Source organism: Leptonychotes weddellii, chromosome 2 (assembly GCF_054177405.1).
Source record: "Leptonychotes weddellii isolate Sample4059 chromosome 2, ASM5417740v2, whole genome shotgun sequence".
Lineage (NCBI taxonomy): Eukaryota > Metazoa > Chordata > Mammalia > Carnivora > Phocidae > Leptonychotes > Leptonychotes weddellii.
In genome coordinates, this window is record NC_138370.1 from 93,675,589 (window position 1) to 93,694,237 (window position 18,649).

Consider the following 18,649-nt stretch of genomic DNA (forward strand, 5'->3'; position numbering starts at 1 on the left):
ATTAGCTCTTTAAATTACTTAAAACTAATGACAGATTAAAAAAAAAAAGACCTTCCAGTAAGTGGAGATATAATTTATTAACCATTAGATTTTTGTCTCAAAGTGAATGCATTTAACATTTGACAGTTATAATAAGTCTCATCATTAAAAATATTTTCATGGCTCCTTCAGTGACACCATTAGATCTTTATTGCATTTTAGCATAATGAGTTAGGCTACACAGAGTATTAATTAAAAATTGAGTCTTTAGAATCAGATAGACCTGGATTCAAATTCTAATTCTGTTATTTACTGGCCTGTTAATCTTCCAGAGCCTCAATTTCCACAACTAGTAAATGGGAATGATACTAATAATCTACCTCACACAGTAGTTGTATGAATTAAATAACATATAAGAATGTGTAATCAAGTGCCAGAATATACTAATTGCTACCTATTGTTTTTATTAATACAAAATGGCGAAAGTGTGACACATCAATGAAATATGAGCTCAATTCCATTTATGCAAAAATATTCTTTTTTTTAAAGATTTTATTTATTTATTTATTTGAGAGAGAGAGAGAGAGAGCTAACACAAGCTGGGGGAGAGAGAGAGGGAGAAGCAAACCCCCCTGCTGAGCAGGGAGCCTGATGTGGGGCTCAATCCCAGGACTCTGGGACCATGACCTCAGCTGAAGGCAGACACTTAACTGACTGAGCCACCCAGGTGCCCCTACAAAAATATTTTTAAATGTATATATCATAAAGAAAGAAATATAATTGTACTGTGTTTAAATATTCATAAATCTGATAGCTCTAAGGAAAACATGAGTAAAGTTTTTAAAATTATGTTTATTAAAGGGGTCTCCTGCCCACCCTTACATATATTTTCTTCTTTAAAGTGAAAAGGGGCACCTGGGTGAAGGTTAAGTGTCTGCTTTCACCTCAGGCCATGATCTCGGGGTCCTGGGATCGAGTCCCGCATCTCAGGCTCTCTGCTCAGCGGGGAACCCGCTTCTCCCTCTCTCTCTGCCTCTCCCCCTCCTTGTGCTCTCTCTTTCGCTCTTTCAAATGAATAAATAAAATCTTAAAAAAAATTAAAAAAAAAAAGTGTTCCCTCACAAAGCAAGATGTGGCAATAACAGCAATCTACAGATAACACTACAGTCAAACACAAAATGCATGATGTTGGTCAACTTTAAGAACCAAAAAGGTCAGAGGACAGAGATCACTTCAGGATGGTGTGGGGGGGTTCAGTAGCGTCCCCCCAAAATTTCACTTCCATTTGGAATCTGAGGATAGGGCCTTTTCTGGAGATAGGGCTTTTATAGATGTAACTAAGTTAAGGACTGAGATGAGATCACACTGGGTAACTCCAATCAGAGTGTTCTTAGACAGAGACACAGAGGAAAATGCCACATGAAGGCAGAGTTTGGAGTGATGTGTCTACAAGCCAAGGAACAAACACCAAGGATCGCTGACAGCCACTGGAAGCTGGAAGAGACAAGAAAGACTCTTCCTTAGAGTATCAGAGGTTGGTATGGTCCCGCCATCAAATTTTCACTCCCAGAACTGTGAGAGAATAAATTTGAGCCACCAAGTTTGTGGTAATTTCTTGTGATATTCCTAGGAAATTCAGTGAAGCTGGAGAAGGAGTCACTGAAGAAGGAATTGGAGCTGATCATTTGTTTGGATTCAGTTTTAATGGGCAGAGGTTGACACTACTTTAGGTGAGAGGCTCGTGTGTAAGGGGTCATGGAGGACAATACAAACAGTGAGAATAAAAGAGTAATACGCGTTACTTATTCAGAGAATACTACCCGATGTAACTTGGCAAAAGTTAACGTTCATGATGGTGAGCAATGGCAAAAAGTCCAGGAAGAAAGTTAGTGTCTGAACAGTGATCAAATCAAGGCTAGACATCTTATTATAAGCCTTGTAGGACTTAATTGTTTCTACTACTTCCCTCCTCTTATGTAATTGGTAAATCTTTACATAGGAGTATTTTTATGAGTCAAATAAGTTGGGGTACCCCTTTGTTTATTTCTGGGAGAAAAAAATTCTAAGAACAATTCTCTGAATTAGTTTACCAAAACACAGGCATTGTCTGGTTTGGATATAAGTCTAAATTATTTCCAGAAAAAAAAAATATGTGAACTTGTTAACACTTGGGAAGACTAACTCTACTCTTATTATGAAAAAGATCCATAGTTAGATGAAGTATCTGTCATGTCATACAAGGAGGAAGTGAGGAGCCCCACTGTCAAGAGTTCACAGCCAAAGTGTGACAAAAGGAGATAACAGATGGTTCCTCTACATTTCATCGTAACACTCAGCCATTCTGGAGTTCTCTTGATTATCATTAGTACACATCATTCCAGAGAACCAGTGGAGGAGTTTGTACAAACCATCCATGCACAAACCTTTGAGTATGTGGGACACATGGGTCACATTTCTACAGGTATTTTAGTTACATAAGTGTTATCACCCCTGAGCCCCACCATATAACTTACTGCTGTGGAGCTGAGTCAGCAAAGGTAGGGCTCAGCTCATGATCCTATGAAGATGTAGAGGATTACATTTACAGCTGTGTTTTCATCTGCACGGTACAATACTCTCAGGTTGAATTCCCATTTCTATCTTTTCCTTCCATTTCTCTGCCATGTTGTTCCATCAGGACTTATTTATAGTATGACTGAGCTATTATAACAGCTTTCATACTGGGTTTACATTCCCCATCTACCACTTAATAGCTGTGTACTGTGGAGCAAACTACTTAATGTGTTTAAGTCTTAGTCTCGTCCTGTTCAGGTGAGCCTTTCCTCACCTGAAAAAAAAATGAGGGGAAATCAAAAGCCTCGCTCATGTGGATGCTATGGGAATTAAATGAGACAATGCACCTAGCATTGTGGATGTTTAGTAAATGTTTTCTCCTCTGTCAAATATATGTGCTTCCTTCCAATTTCTTCCTAATACACTCCTTTAGTGTATCACTGCTGGTTTAATCTTTGTGAAAATCAGATTTGTTTCAATCATTAATCAAAATGTTTAATATATCCTAATTTCCCAGACTTTTCAGTTAAGAATTCAAACATTCACAGTGAAGCCCAGTATGTTTTAATGCATGAGCCAAATTGAATGACTGGATTATTTTGCCACTCTGTGTCTCTCTCTCGTGCTTTCGCCTCTCAGGACCTTCCATACTGTTCCTTCCCCACTCTCTAAAACCTGTGTCACCTTCCTATTAATCTCTCAGTTTTGGCAAGTCCACGGGACTGTGCTAGGTCTCTCCTTCCCTAGCTCCCAAGGCAGATATGAAAAGTGGATGACACAGTGCCTTCTGTTATACTTCATTTAACTTCTACATTATCTCCCCGTCTATAAAGGCATAAAGGCATGCCCTGTGTTCACCTCTGATGCCCCAATGGTAGCAGTGATAGAACTTTACACACAGTAGTAACATCACTTTTACTATCTGTTGATTGGATTCATGAGCGGATATCCTGATTACTATATCAAGTTAGCCTGAAAGGACATCTATACTTGGCTTGAATATTCTTTTGAGTATTGATAATACACACAACTATCAAAACAGAAGAGCTGTAAAAAAAAAAAAAAAAAGGCAAGAATTGGCTAATACCTTTAAAATACATGTGGCTGCACTTTGTCCATATGAATGGTAGGTTCCATGAAAACATTTTAAGCCCATAAAACATTGAAGCGTTGGCAATATCCACCAGCCAAATTTCTTTATACTAATTCTTAGCACTAAAAGTCACTTCACAATACTCAAATATATTGTATACATAAAAATTTTTCAACTTGAATTTCTTTCTGGGGAAAAATGTGTTATTAAGGTTTTGGCTAGGTCTAAAGGAAGCAAAGCTTCTTCTCTCACCATAAAAGATATTCTTGATCATTAGCCAATATTCCTCTAAAAGCAAGACTTTTTATCACTAAAAACTCTAATCTATAACAGTTTTAATAAAAGTATACAGGATATTATAGCTAGATCTTATATTAGGCAATGAGCAGGTCCAAAAAGCTATTTTATATAAATGGAATTTCTTTAATCCCACTCAATACTTTGAATGCATTGGCACTGGAATTATTTCACAATTATTTAGGAAATAAACTATTTTTAAATTAAATAATCACTCTAATTTATTTGATTTATAAATTTAGATTTGCATGTAAGAAGTTTGCTTCAAGTGATACCACATGCACTTTGGATCCTTCTTGGTAGATAGAATATTTTATATTATTCATTTTTCCCTATATGCTGAAGCTCCTCCTAAATAATTTTAAGGGTTATTTTTATTCCTAGCTACCTTCAAAAATCACATTATAACTATCAATTTCACATATTTTTTAACCACATCTAAAACTTATCTTCAGCCAAGAATGATATGAAGTACATTCAGTCAAGCAGTCTTAGTTTTAACAGGTTCATGGTAGTTAAATGTCAACTTAAAGGGAATTATTTTTTTCTCTGTGTATTCTTAGAAGAGAGATTAGTTTTGGTAAAATATTTATATGATGCTCATTAGAAAATTTAATGATACTAATAGGTCTCAACAACAGCAGCAAAATCATTAATAGGATAAGCAATTTATGGCTTTAAGCTTCCAAGTTAATAAAATCTACACACTCACATGCATACATATACAACTCCATGCTATTTCAAAAGAAACAGATTAGTAGTAGGCACCCAGATTTAAATATTAAGCAAGTTGCTTCTATCCAGTTAAGAAAAATTAAAAGCAAAGCTTTCACTCCAATAACTTCCTCTAAAGGTACCTGAATCACTAAGTGCTTCCCCATCAATAAAGTTGTCACCGAACTGTTTAAAGGCTGTTAAGAAAGATGATCCCACAAAACAAAATACGATGTGCATATATGAATACGAAAATTAGCTGGCAAGTATTAGGATGGAACACAAAATTATTATAATACTTGGAAATGCTAACTTTGGCAATTATTAATTTACTTATAATAATGCACTGACCAAACATTTGCTCGTTCTTGTCATAAGTTCTTACAAAAGCTGAGATAACTCAGTGCCTATTACCAATGGGTGAACGAACTAGTTCCAAATAACGACACCTCAATGTAAAATTTCACCTTCTGATTACATCTTGAAGAACCTAAAAATCTACTTTTACTATTTCTCAATAAAAGCAATTATTATTGAGAATAGTACTATTCTTTTCAACCTGACTAGTTTTTTAGTTCTTTTATCTCTGCAGTGAGGGACTCCCTAGTGTCTTCTATGCTTTTCTCAAGCCCAGCTAGTCTCCTTCTGATTGTTATTTTAAATTCCGGTTCAGGCGTATTACTTATATCTGGTTTAATTAGATCCCTGGCCGTGCCCTCTTCTTGTTCTTTCTTTTGAGATGAGTCCCTCCAACTTGGCATTTTGTCTAGATCTCTGTCTTGTGTGTATTAGGAAAGCCTGTTAGGTTTTCTGCTCCTCAGAGTAATGCTGTATTAAGAAGAGGTCATAGAGGGCGCCTGGGTGGCTCAGTTGTTCAGCGAGTGCCTTCGGCTCAGGTCATGATCCCGGAGTCCCATGATGGAGTCCCGCATCGGGCTCCCTGCTCAGCGGGAAGCCTGCTTCTCCCTCTCCCTCTGTTGCTCCCCCTGCCTGTGCTCTCTCTTACTCTGTCTCTCTCTGACAAATAAATAAAATTAAGAAAAAAAAAAAATCTTAAAAAAAAAAAAAAGAAGAAGAAGAGGTCCTACACTGTCCAGGGCCTGGTGCTTCAGGAAATGTCTTTGGTGTGTGCTGTGTGCACTCTGCTGTTGGGTTTTGGCTGCTCTTTCCCTCAGATTAGTCTCGGCAGAGTTTCTCTTTGCCTGCAGTGGGGAGTGTTTGGACCTTCTCCAGTGTGTGGCAAGTTTTAACTAGTACTATTCTTTATGGTAATAATTTTTCAAACATATACATTTGACCAAAAGCAGTACTACTGAAATTTGGCTACATACCTCATTTGCTGCATTCATGATTTTTTGGCAGATTTTTTTGTTCAAGAAAAGTCAACTGCTCTAACTGAAGTAGAGGTAAGGAGCCAGAAACCCTCGTGGAGGGACAGACCCTGCAGCACAATGCTCCATCCCCACGCCAGGCAGTCCCTTGTACTCCTTTTAGAGCAACAGGCTTCTCAACGTTTGAAATCCACTACCTTAGATAATTTTTATCAACTCTAAAACTATACAGAGCATATTTTATGACTTAAAGAATCAAATTCTTACGTTGAATTAGTATGACTTACATGCTATTTTTAACCTTATCTAAGCCTCCTCTCCTCTGGACTTATGATTTATTCTGATCATTTGAACCAATCAGAAACAGAGATTTCTCAATATACCATTGAGAGAATATACTTCAAAGTCTTTCACTTTAAGGCATTTTAATTTTAAAAAGTATGTTAACATAACTAAAACACGTATTAATAATAATTGTATTATCAGGTAGGTGTTTTTAACAGATAGCCAATTTCCAGTGTCTTTCCCCTTTTCCAGTTCTGTTATTTAGTAAGACATTAAAGATAACACCCATTGAAAATAGACTAATCACTATCCTCTTTCCCCAAAGGACAAAAGTAGGTGTTTTGAAACAGAGGTGAAAAAGTGACTTTAAATGTTAAGAGGCTGTCACCCACACCCACTGTACCAGCTTAGTCCCTGAGGACAAGGACGGCTTGTCTTTGTGTAAGACAATGAAGATCAAATAAAAATCTTACCTTCTTCATCAGAAACATCAAGAACCTCAGTCATCGTCTCAGGAACATTTAGCTTGTGTTTTTCAGTGATAGTCTGGAAAGAAAAAAAAAATCATTAATACGCAAGTTAAAAATCAAACAAAAGAGAAAAGAATCACAGAGGAGGTCCCGTGGATAGCATCAGCAAGCCATCAGTCCCTGATCATTTCATCTTCCTACATGTATGTTCTGGAAGCTTATTCTGTTCCATGAAAATTCATTTGTTCTTTCTGAAGATAAATGATGATTGATTCCAGTGAAGTTGTACAAGAAGAAGTTCATTATTTTGAGTTCCTATTTGAAAAATAAATTCTTTAATGATGGCATTAATAATTAGTCATATTAAGAAAGCAGACAAATGTTTTCAGGGCTTCCCTAAAATGAACTAAGTAATGTCTCCAGAAAAGTTTAAAAAGAAGCAATGAACATACGTAATTTATTAAAAACAAAGCCATTGGAAAAGAAGTTGTAAACAATGTGAAAGACAAACTATTTGGGCGGAAAACGTGATGCATCTCTTCTGGGATCAGAGGATCAAGAGTAGAGAGTCAATCAAATTGTAGACCGTTTCACTGGTCTACAATTCTGGTTTCTTGCTTATTCGCCTTCCACAAAGGCACCCCAGAGTTGCCAAGTTCACTGCCTTCCATTCCTGATGGGCGATGTAAGGTTAAGAGACCAGATTCTGGAGACTGGCTGCCTGGGTTCGAATTCTAACTTTGTCATTTCTTAACAAGTTCCTTATTTCTCAATTTTCTCATCTATAAAACAGGGATAATACTACTACTTCATAAAATTGTTATGAAGATTAAATGAAATAATATACATACGAGTTCTAAGAACAGTGCTTGGACTATGTTAGCACTCAATAAATATCAGCTAGTGTAACATCATTATTATAATTGTAATTCAATATTAAATTCATCTTAAAACTGAAGAGCCTCTGAACTTTTTAGTCATTCAGGCACTCAAGAAACATTTTGAGCACCTATCACACGCTGGCACTGTTTTAGACAACCAGGGATACCACAGTGATTTAAAAAAAAAAACAAAAAAACAAAACCAAATCACACTACTTTAAATATCACCTACAGACTGTCAAGTCTCAAATCCTATCTCTAGTGTCTGCACTGAAAATGTAGTAAGTGCACTGAGTGGCATCGTTACGGGAACTCTAAAAACCTAATCTCTCAAAATAAGTCAAATCTTCAACTAAAGTCACTAAAATATAGGGGTAAACAGGTTGTCTTAGGTTTTTAAGCTTTGCTACATGGATACTACAGACTTTTTTGAATGGCACCAACTTCTTTTCTTTCCCAAAGCAGTAGAGAACTTCAAATAGATTTACGAGGAAATTCAACTACTTTGAAAATATATTCACATCTACCTGTATAATATCCGTGTGTCAAGAGGGACTGATGAAATCATAATGTGACACTACATGCCCTTTCAGTTATTCCCCATTTCCTCAGAAAACAAGCCAGACAAAGTGGCTCAGAAGAGCCAGGTGATGTAGTAAGGAGAGGCATGGAGGCCTCCTCTCTCTCTCTCCATGCTGCAGCCGTGTCCCCAGGTCACATCCTCTTACACCTCTAAGTTTTTCCATATATTCTTTCCTTTACCAGAAATATTCTTCTACCTCTTTTCTTGGCTCATAGTAGATGTAATTTTCTTGGAGAGACATTCCCCAATCCTCCCTGATGAGTCTGTTTCACTGTGATTATCTGACGACATGGGATACACCACACCATACACAAGGGTCTGTGCCTTATCTGCTCCCACATGAGAGAGTGAGTCACTGAAGAGTCAGTTTGTTTCCACAGAACCTGAAACCTAGCAGGTGCTTCTCAAATATATATCAAATACATCAATGATACAAAATTAGGCAAAATATACATAAAATCCACATAACAACTAAATAGATTTTCTTTGGGGTGATAAAACAAAGAATGGGAAGAAACTGAGAAAGTAAGGAAAGTCTCATGTTATCCTGATGAAGGCACAGTTGGAGACTGAAGTATTGAATTCAGCTTTCCTGCATGTTGCTTATGATGTTTAAATAATTCTGTAATGTCTTATTCACTGAAAACTAAACTTCAGGAAAGACAAAAGCATCCATTAAAAATTCTGCATAATAATAGCTGGTCAATAAGTATTTCTTAAACTTAAGAAGACTATTATATCACTTAATTATTTTATTTTTAAAGATTTATTTATTTATTTTAAAGAGAAAGACAACATGAGCAGGAGGGGGTAGAAGGAGAGAGAATCTGAAGCAGACTCCACACCGAGCGCAGAGCCGGATGCGGGGCTCAATCTCACAACCCTGAGATCATGGCCTGATGCGAAACCAAGTCCAATGCTTAACCGATTGCACCACCCAGGTGCCCCCTCATTTACTTATCTTAATAGTAATTAATTTATAAATTTAACATGGATAAATTAAAACCTGTGTTCTATATCCATGGTTTTCAACTCTAGCTGCATATTAAAATTATTAGAGAACATTTTAAAATACCATCACTTGGATACCATCACAGAACAATTAAGTCAGAATCCCTGAGGGCTCAGCTATGAAAAAGTTGCTCAGATGGATCTATCATGCAGCTCAAATTGCAACCCATTTGGAAAAGTGTATAAATTGCAGAAAGTGATTTGCATTTAAAATATAGGACAGACAGTGACATCCTATTAAGCTAATGATAACCTATTAAGCTTTTTCTGAAACTTTTTTTTTATAAGATTCTCAGTGTAAATAAAATGATTCAAACATGTGAAGGGATATCTACCATATTAGACTACACCAGAAAGCTTATTTTACGGAGATGTTCTAGAGTATTTGCCCTTCTTGGGAAACATTTCACAAGAAGATGCTTCTCTATTTGAAAATAAGTGATGGAAATATTTTTTAAATAAGTTCTATTGCCTGACGTACTTAATTTATATTTTCAGACACTGATAATAGGACTATAATTTCCTCGAATTTCTAAGAGTGGACTGGAATTTCTAAGAGTGGAAATACCATTGCTTTAGTTTGGTCACTGAATACTATCAAAGTTATTACCAGCAAATATATGTGGCAACAGAAAAAGTACCACACAGTGATCACACTGGTCACAGATATTTTTCTGTTATAGATCATAAAAATGCCCTCTATATGCAATGTAGTGAGTATGCATTTGTTCATGATGTAGCACTGACCTTTAGAAGACCATCAATAAATATTTGTTGAATGGATGATAAATAAGTCTTCCTACTCATGAGTAATGTTATAAGAGATATATATTTTCCTTTAAAATGGAGTGAACTTTGAAAACTTGATTATCAAAATATAAATATGGCTTTATACAAATGCATCTGAATAGTACATAGAAAACAAAGATATAATTAAGTGATCATGGGCAACTCCATCTGCTATAGAACCTAAGAGTTTATAGTCAAGATTAGAAACCACTTCAAAGTTAAAATGGGTAGTGTACTATGCACAAATTTAATAGTATGTAATTAAATCAGATAATACGGCAATATAAATAGGATAAGATAGATGGAAGCCTTAATAATGAGTTTTTAATATTTATTGTGATGTGGAAAAGATGTAAAAAATAAAACATGAGTCCTTAACGTGCTGTTTGTAAATAGATAATATCTGGTTTGTTTTACGCAAAAGGAAGTGTGCGTAGCTGGCCTCCACTTGGCCCGCACCCCTCGCCACCTATTTCCTTTGTATCACATACTCACCAAGTCACCCCAGCATGATGAGTGATCTTGGCTAATATGCCACCTTCTAATGCCCACACACAATGGCTCCCATCAGTGGGGCAACAGGCTAAATTTGGTTTTGTTCCCAAACGTATTTATACCAATTATACATGTTAATAGAATGTCTATAATAATTTAAACAGTATGTAAATATTCTTCTACAAAAACTAATGTAAATGGTTTGGAAATCTCAACAAATGTGAGTCACCAAAAATAATTTGTACTCAATTAGGTGTAGTTGAGACAATTAAAGCAGATGAGGGAAAAAAAAGTATGTCAAAAGTTTAAAAAGGTTCTGCACTCAGAATAGTGTCACTTTAAGATAATATACAGGATGAATTTGGGGTGCCTGGGTGGCTCAGTCCGTTGTGTCCAACTCTTGATTTCGGCTCAGGTCATGATCTCAGGGTCCTGAGATGCAGCTTTGTGTCAGGATCAATGCTCAGCAAGGAGTCTGCTTGAGATTCTCTCCCTCCCTCTGCCCCTCCCCATCCCCGTGCATGCTCTCTAAAAAATAATAAATAAATCTTTAAAATATATATGTATATACAGGATGAATACTATCAAGATATAGGTTTTATAGGATACAGTATGTAATATCGATGTTCTTTGTGCAAGAATGATCATTTAGCCTCCTTCTAGTCAGTGGATCTATATTCAAAGAAAAGATCTTGACTCCACCTCAAGAGGTGTCCAATGACTTCAGGTGGATTTACTGCATTGCTATTTCTATGATTCCCATTTTAACTGACTTAGAGCCTCAAATAAGATTTAGGACTTTGAATATTTACATTTCTTAACTGTCAAAAATTTCCCCACTCTTTAAATGGTAATATAAATAAAATGTCATTTTATTTTAGTAGTTTATTCCGCAATTTATGATGTCATTTTTATTTTAGTAATTTGGGGTCTACATATCAATGATTATATGCAACTTAAACCATGATCATTTCAAAATTATGCAAGTAATACAAATACTCGATGACAGCTGATTAATAAGTAGAGGGGTGAGTACTATCTCGGTCTTCCAAACTGCCTTAGGCAATTGAGCTTGGTGGCTTCTACTGCCAGAAATGTGTCCCATGCACTCTGATGCCCATTCCAGCAAACACACAATGACTGTAATCCTGGGAGAATGCTAAACTGCCTCATATCCCCTGCTGGGTTCCCAAAAGTAAAGTTAGAAAAGCAAAGGTTAAGGAAACAAACCACAATTCCAAAATGTCTCAAAAATTTCTGAAGCAGTGGTTTCTCCTTTACAGACTGCTGCCTTCCTCTTCTCCCTACACAATGACTTTATTCATACTTTGGGGTAAAGAACTTCAGAAGGAGGATTAGCACAGGAAACTTTCTTTGACGGAAGAGAACTCACACAGCTGCTCAAAGGCACATCGAACAAATCCAATGATGTGAGATTTGTATGTTAGTTGTGTAACTGTAATTACATTTAAATGGTAATAACATCAAACTAAATTTAATTTTATTGATTTTACATAATTATTTGTCTAGTGTGCTATATCGACCCATCACCAGTGAGCAATTCCAAATTCACTTTAGAAAATAATATTGAATATGATGCCTCCATGGAAATCAACCAAAAGCACTATTTGGGTAGGTTGTTTTTAATAGAAAACTAGGTGAAAACACCTCTTTCACAAAATTCATGTTAAGCTACATTTAGTGGGTGCCTGGGTGACTCAGTTGTTAAGCGTCTGCCTTTGGCTCAGGTCATGATCCCAGGGTCCTGGGATCCAGCCTCGCGTCAGGCTCCCTGCTCGGGGGGAGGCCTGCTTCTCCCTCTCCCACTCCCCCTGCTTGTGTTCCTGCCCTCGATATCTCTGTCTCCACCAAATAAAAAAAATCTTTAAAAAAAAAAAAAGCTACATTTAGTAAAGCCAAGATAAGTAATGTCAGAGTGGTTAAGAACATGGACTTTAGAATCTGACAACCTAAATTTGAATCCTAGATCTAGCCTCAATGCCTGCCATATCTGTAATCACTAAATACTCATTTTCAATACCATTAATATCATTATGTGAAAAAAAAGTATGAATGAAAATCTCTTCCCAAAGAGAGGAAGTGCAAAGTAAGAAGGCTCACATAAGAGACAGGAATAAGTTCATATTTTCAATCCTTCACCCCAAACAATTTCACAAAACAATAAAACTCAATTCTAAGAATCAATTCTAAGAGAGTCAGAAAGTAAAAATAGGGTAGCGTCAAAACACGTTACCAATACAATTACCCATTTAGACAAAGGGGGTACTTGTTTAGTTAATGTGGACAATGACTTCTTACCCCAACTAAAAGCAAACATGCCATTATGTTTTATTTTGTTTGTCAGCTTTTTACCTAGAAACTTGATTTCTAAGTATAGTGGTTTTTACTGGGGAAATGCTCAGCTGGGCAGGGCAGAGAATAATAGTTACCAGAACAGAAGAAAAGCTCACAGGGAGCTGTAAAAGTAGTTTTTGTATTCCACTCAAGCTAGATGTGGCAGAGATATGACTCCACGTCTAATTTCTGAAAGGTATCTGAACTTGTTTAGTCATAGTATTTAGCAAGCTAATTGCTTCTCTTTTCAAATATAGATCTATATAGTTAAAGTCATTCACTCTAAGTAATATTTATGGGCCTGGGATCTCTTTGAAACTGAACATGTGAGTTCCATAGTTTTGTTGACGTTAAAGAATTTATTTTCTTACAAAACCCAAGTCTCCTCCTCCACTCCCATTAAACTGTAAGCTGCTGGGGAGCGGGGGGGGGGGTAATGTTTTCACCACTGATGACTCTTCAGCACTCAGCATAGAGCTCAGAGCATATTTTATATACAATAAATATTGAAGGAATGAATTAGTTAATGAAATGAATGGAAGAAAAAGCAGTCAAGTAGCAAAAAAAGATGCAAGCTTGCCATCTAGTGGTCACTTGATAAAAATGTATGTACATGATAACCAGTGATCTGAGCTAATAAAGATTACAGAAAACATGACTCCCAAGAACAGATGTACTTGGCCAATCTTGCCACTACAGTCTTCACTTATCTGTGATTTGCACATTGTTTCAAAGATGCCAAATAAAGACACATATGTATAGGTCCCTAATATGAAGATTTTCCTGGTATAAAAAATGATTATGGTAAGAAAAAGCCATTAAGATTCAGCCATATAGAGCAACTCAGAAGTATAGTGATGGGTAGTGACAAGACTTGTTTTTCTCCTATATAATTTATTGAAGCCATACTTTAAATCTTTTAAAAATATTGTGGTGTATTAGCCAAAGGTTTTAAGACTCTGCTTGAGAAAACAAGCAGTACTATTCTCTCCCATTTAAATTCAGGCTGTGTCTCACAGTTCATTAATAAATCATACTCCACTCTATTAAAAATTTCACATCAAACCAACTGTATTCCATCTGCCTCAATGTCAACAGGGACTTGGTGTCAGTCTGAAGAATAAAATTCCTTTCTTTTTCCACATATCTGTCAAAAGAAACAAGTGTTCTAAAACTCTATACCCATCCTTTCCAACCTAAGGCATTTACTAGAACCCCATTCAGATATTTTATGTAGATTTGTGATCTTACTGTCTCTAAAGAACATCTAATGTTCTACCGTCACTCTATTTTTCTATTTTGAAAGAGAAATTAAAGAGCTGCTGTTCTTAGAGTCCATGCTTAAGAAAAAAAGTTAATAAATAAGTGCAAAGAGAACAGCACTTCTGCTTTCAGCTGTGAGTCTCCCTATGGGGAGGCCTCCTTTAAGCTTTGCTCCAGTGCTCGCTTCGGCAGCACATATACTAAGCTTTGCTCCAATTGAATGGGACAAGAGCCTTAGGACTCCCATGTCTTCACTCTCCTGGAGTTTCTCTGGCAAAGGCCGTCAATGATCCCTGCTCGTCCTAAAGAATCAGCAGTCGTATTCAAACCAGCAAAAATAAAAAATTTTAAATATATGCCCTGTCATGATACAGATACAGCTGACCTACTAAGTACAACCAATTTCCTTTTTCAAAAAAAATTATCATCAGAAATAAGAAGAAAGTAAGGAGGAACCGTTCTCACGGGAATGCATTTGACCCAGTCATCAGCACAGTATCAGGAGGATCAGGGTCTTTCCAGAGGCTGACATGACCTCCTGACTAAGATCAGCAGTTTGCTCTGGAGTCTCCTACCACTTTCCCAGTGGTAGGTGTCACACCCCACTACAGTGAAAGGGCAGAGCAGCCCCCCCCCAAAAGGAGCAGTCGGAGAAAAAGGAACTAAATATTATACAATTACGTTTACATTTTATATGGATTTATGTTAACGAAAGGAAGCTAAAACCCCCATATTATTTGTGTAAATGCACTTACCTCCACATACTTCCATGGTGTACTGTATGTATATTCGCCCAAAGAAGTTCCAAACCAAAAGTTCAACACATTTTATAAGTGCAAAAGTATGTGGCTTGAAAGCCAAGACAATGGAACCAAAGCCCATCAGCTCCTTCTACTCACCGTGGTGGTGGTGGTGACCTCCTCCGTTACAACCTTCAGGGTGTCGACCACGGAGATGTAGCCCAGACGCTTAGCAATCGCCAAGGCGGTGTTGCCATTCTGAAGAGAGTGAAAGAAAGAGTGAGAACTGAGAGGGAGGACTGTGCTGTGAGCCAATGAGCTCACCGGCTGCTCCCCATGAGCCAGCATTTCCTTCCAAAACAAGGCACAGCTTAGGAAAATCACTAGTTTTTACCATTACATCTGAATCTCTTTGTAACTTCTTTAGACTATAGCCCGGGTCACCATGGTAACAACAAGCTGCATCTGCCTGCTCTTCTAATAAGAAGCACTTGACGCTTTAACCCTGAGGTTGTCAAACATCTCTACAAATATTCCACTGTGTTTAGGAAAGTACCTCTTGAACTGAGGATGCAGCCTCCAAAAATTATCAGGCAGTACCGAGGACTGCTACTCCTCGTCAGAGGTCAGGCCATCTGCTGCAGGTAAGATGTTACCACGGGGAACTCAGTCACATATTTAGCAGCAGCTGTGCAGAAGCTCACAGTGCAGCAAAATAACACAAGCAAGGAACTCCGGCTCCAGCGCCGGCCACTGGGGATCCCGGTTTGTTTAATTGCACCGCTTAGTTTACATTTCAATGGCTCCACGTCCCGAGGAGCTTTGTCTAAGCCAGCAGCCTCGCCAGCCGGGCTCCCTTAAGAAGGCCGGGCGGGCGGGGTGGAGTCGCGCTCACATCTGAGCACCAGCTGGAAGCAGAGCACGTTCCAGCAGCCTAAGCGCAGGGCCCCGCTCCCCCGAGAGAGACGGCCGCGGCAGGCCGACTGCTCTCCCTTCCCGGGAAGCGCTGCCGGAGAAGTCACGCTGATTTCGGGAAAGGCTTCCCAGAAATCCCGGGCTTTCCGGAGTGCTGGGGGCTTATCGAAGGGGGAATGTGTCGGAACCCGGCTCAGACAAGGGGCCGCCGGGGCGGGCGAGCAGGGGGAAGCGGCGGCGGCCGCGTGGTGCGGGGGGCCGGCGCCTGGCTTACCGCGGTGGTGGCGTTGGGCTTGGCCCCGTGCTGCAGCAGGACGTTGATGATGTGCGTGTGGCCCTGCTGGGCGGCCTGGTGCAAAGGCGTGTAGCCGTTCTGTAGGTGACGGTGGCCACGGACCCAGCAGGATTTGCAGCAGGAGAAGGAAAACTAGGTCAGCCTTCATGTTGAGTTTCTTAGTATTACTTACAACGAAACCATCAAGGATGTTTATTTGGAGCTCAGTTTCCCCACCAACCCCATTTCTCAGCAACAAACCCTCCCTCTCACCTCATGGTCCGCTAAACAAAGCGAAAAGACTAGTTGATGAAATAGGAAGACTAACAAACTCCAAATTACAGCTCTTATTATAGTTTAATTAGCATTAAAAACGGGTATGCTGAGAGATTTATAATGACAAAAGAAAGTTATCATTTCTTCCCTGGGGAAAAAGAAAGTAACATGTTTTTAACTGAAAGCTGCAGACGGTAATACAAACCACACTGCCTGTCATGACTTTTCTAATAATCTTTGCGCCAGCTTTAGGGATTCTAAATCAATGGAGGTAAATCTGAACCAGCTTTGGTCAAAGAAGGGCACGCTTAGAGAACGGAAGATTTCATTGGATGCTGAGCGGGCCACAAAATGAAGTTCTTTTTAACATTCTGGTCTAAACTGGAAGTTTCAATGAAAGCTCTGCAATCCATGATTTGTGAGGAATTGCTACTGAGGTTAGTGCGCAGCCAATCTTGCTCAGAACTCTGGTGGTTGGAGGGTATGGCGCAGGTTGGCTGCGTATTCACGTTAATTAAACATGGCACTGGAATCCTTGGAGGCGAACAAAACATTAATATCATTCATTGAACATTTATTTTGTGTCAGATGCCAGACCTTGTAGTTGTCTTTTAATCTTTATTGTTATCCTAAAAATGAGGGTGCTTGGTACAAAGGAGGTGTCTCAAAAATCATTAGTGACTGAGTGAATGAATAAATGATTGAATAAATGTTTTCTTCCCATTTCAGAGATGATGAAATGGAAAATAACAGTTAAGTAATTTCTTTGCAATCATTCTAGGTTCAGAACCTGTGTGGATCATGATAGCCAATGGGTATCCGACAACTTTTTTTTATTATCTACCTGCCTCACCCTGATGAAATTTTATCCGTTGTTTGGGTTCTGAGTTCTGAGTAGCCTATTCACACCATAAACTTGTAGGAGTATATGTCCTTTTTATCTCGTGTCACTGCTGCCTCATGCATGACCAACATGCATTTTTGCCACTCCTGTCTACATAAAGTGTCTGTCTGTATACAAGAGGTGCCACATGGTTCCTTCTATGCTTTTGCTGTGGCCTTTCCATCCACGGGGATGTCCCTGTATTTGTGAGAGTCTATCAGTCTGCGTGTCCTTCAGTCTGGAACATCATCAGCTCTGCCATGTTTCTATATATCCCTCCAATGGCATCACCCCAGGAAACCTGGAAATAGAAGCCCATGACAGGGTCTCTGAGAAACTTATTGCTATTGCAGGGACTCTGCTCTCAAATGAGGTGATTCATGGACATTTGAGAAGCATAAAGTAAGTGGTATTTTTTTCCCTGAAAATTCTTCTTCTTCATCATGTTTACAAATATTCTACCAACCAAACTTGTTCACCTCTTCAGTATCAACCAACTTAATTCATTTAGCAAGCATTTACTAACCACATGCTATGTGCTAAATAGGAGACACTGTGCTTACATAAATTAATAATGCCAGAGTAGCATTCTTGCCCCCAAGAGAGAGCTCACAATTTACTGAGTCCTCAATGCACACAGTGTCCAGGAAGGTGTCTCCCGGGCCTGATTTAACCTTTACCTGAAGCCTCTGGTGCATGAGCATATTTGCTAGGGAAGTCTGGAGCAACTTAAAAACTTTTATGGGAACATTCGGTTGCAGCTTATTCACGGTCTTAGGCCCATTCTCCTAGGAGCTCTAGACCCAGTTCTACCAACTTCTAGCATATTCCTAAATCCCTCTAACCCTCCATTTCCTCGTTTACAAACTGGGAATAGCCAAGATTTCAAGTCTGGTGAAGGATTATATATGTTGCCCATGAAACTTAAATTTATCTAAAGTTCTATGGAAATGCTGACAAACATTTCACTTTTTTTCTTTCTCATTGAAGAGCTCTATGATCTTTGCTGTATATTTTATAAAGAAAATTTTCTTTTACATGCTGACGTTCTAAACGCTTTTTGCAAATTAATCATTTAATTAACCAAATCTAGTTTTCCTCAAGCTGATGTATAGGATTTCATTTTAATTTTAAACAACTAATAGTCTCATAAAAAAGTTCACTTTTCCAGATTTTTATACCAGATCATGAATTTTTGAGGACTAAAGGCAATACATATGTTTACATTTTCATAGCAACAAAACAAATTTTTAGTAACCATAGTTACACGAGATGTGAGGCAGAAAACAATTCCTTTTCCAAAATTGCCATTCTGTGTGAAAAAAATTCTGAAGTGTTTATTAAAAGAACATCTTTCGATTTATGTATCTATCCACTCCCCTGAAGACATATTAAAAGGTATATTTACTTCTAAAAGCAAGTAAAATCTACAGAGTTCACTTTAAAAAAAAAAAAAAAACCC

General features: G+C 38.0%; 1 protein-coding gene across 16 annotated transcripts in view; it reads right to left on the reverse strand.

Moving 5' to 3' along the window:
• ANK2 (ankyrin 2) overlaps positions 1-18,649 on the reverse strand; it is a 212,701-nt gene that overhangs the window by 69,188 nt on the left and 124,864 nt on the right. For 14 of the 16 annotated variants that reach the window (XM_081811956.1, XM_081811962.1, XM_081811955.1 and 11 more), the window contains 3 exons: positions 16,029-16,127; positions 14,999-15,097; positions 6,726-6,798 (listed from right to left, as the gene is read on the reverse strand). In XM_081811956.1, coding sequence (XP_081668082.1) covers positions 6,726-6,798; positions 14,999-15,097; positions 16,029-16,127 — 271 coding nt within the window. Of the gene's footprint in view, positions 1-4,779; positions 4,834-6,725; positions 6,799-14,998; positions 15,098-16,028; positions 16,128-18,649 lie in introns of all 16 variants that reach the window. The other 2 variants (XM_081811969.1, XM_081811970.1) reach the window with 1 other exon arrangement.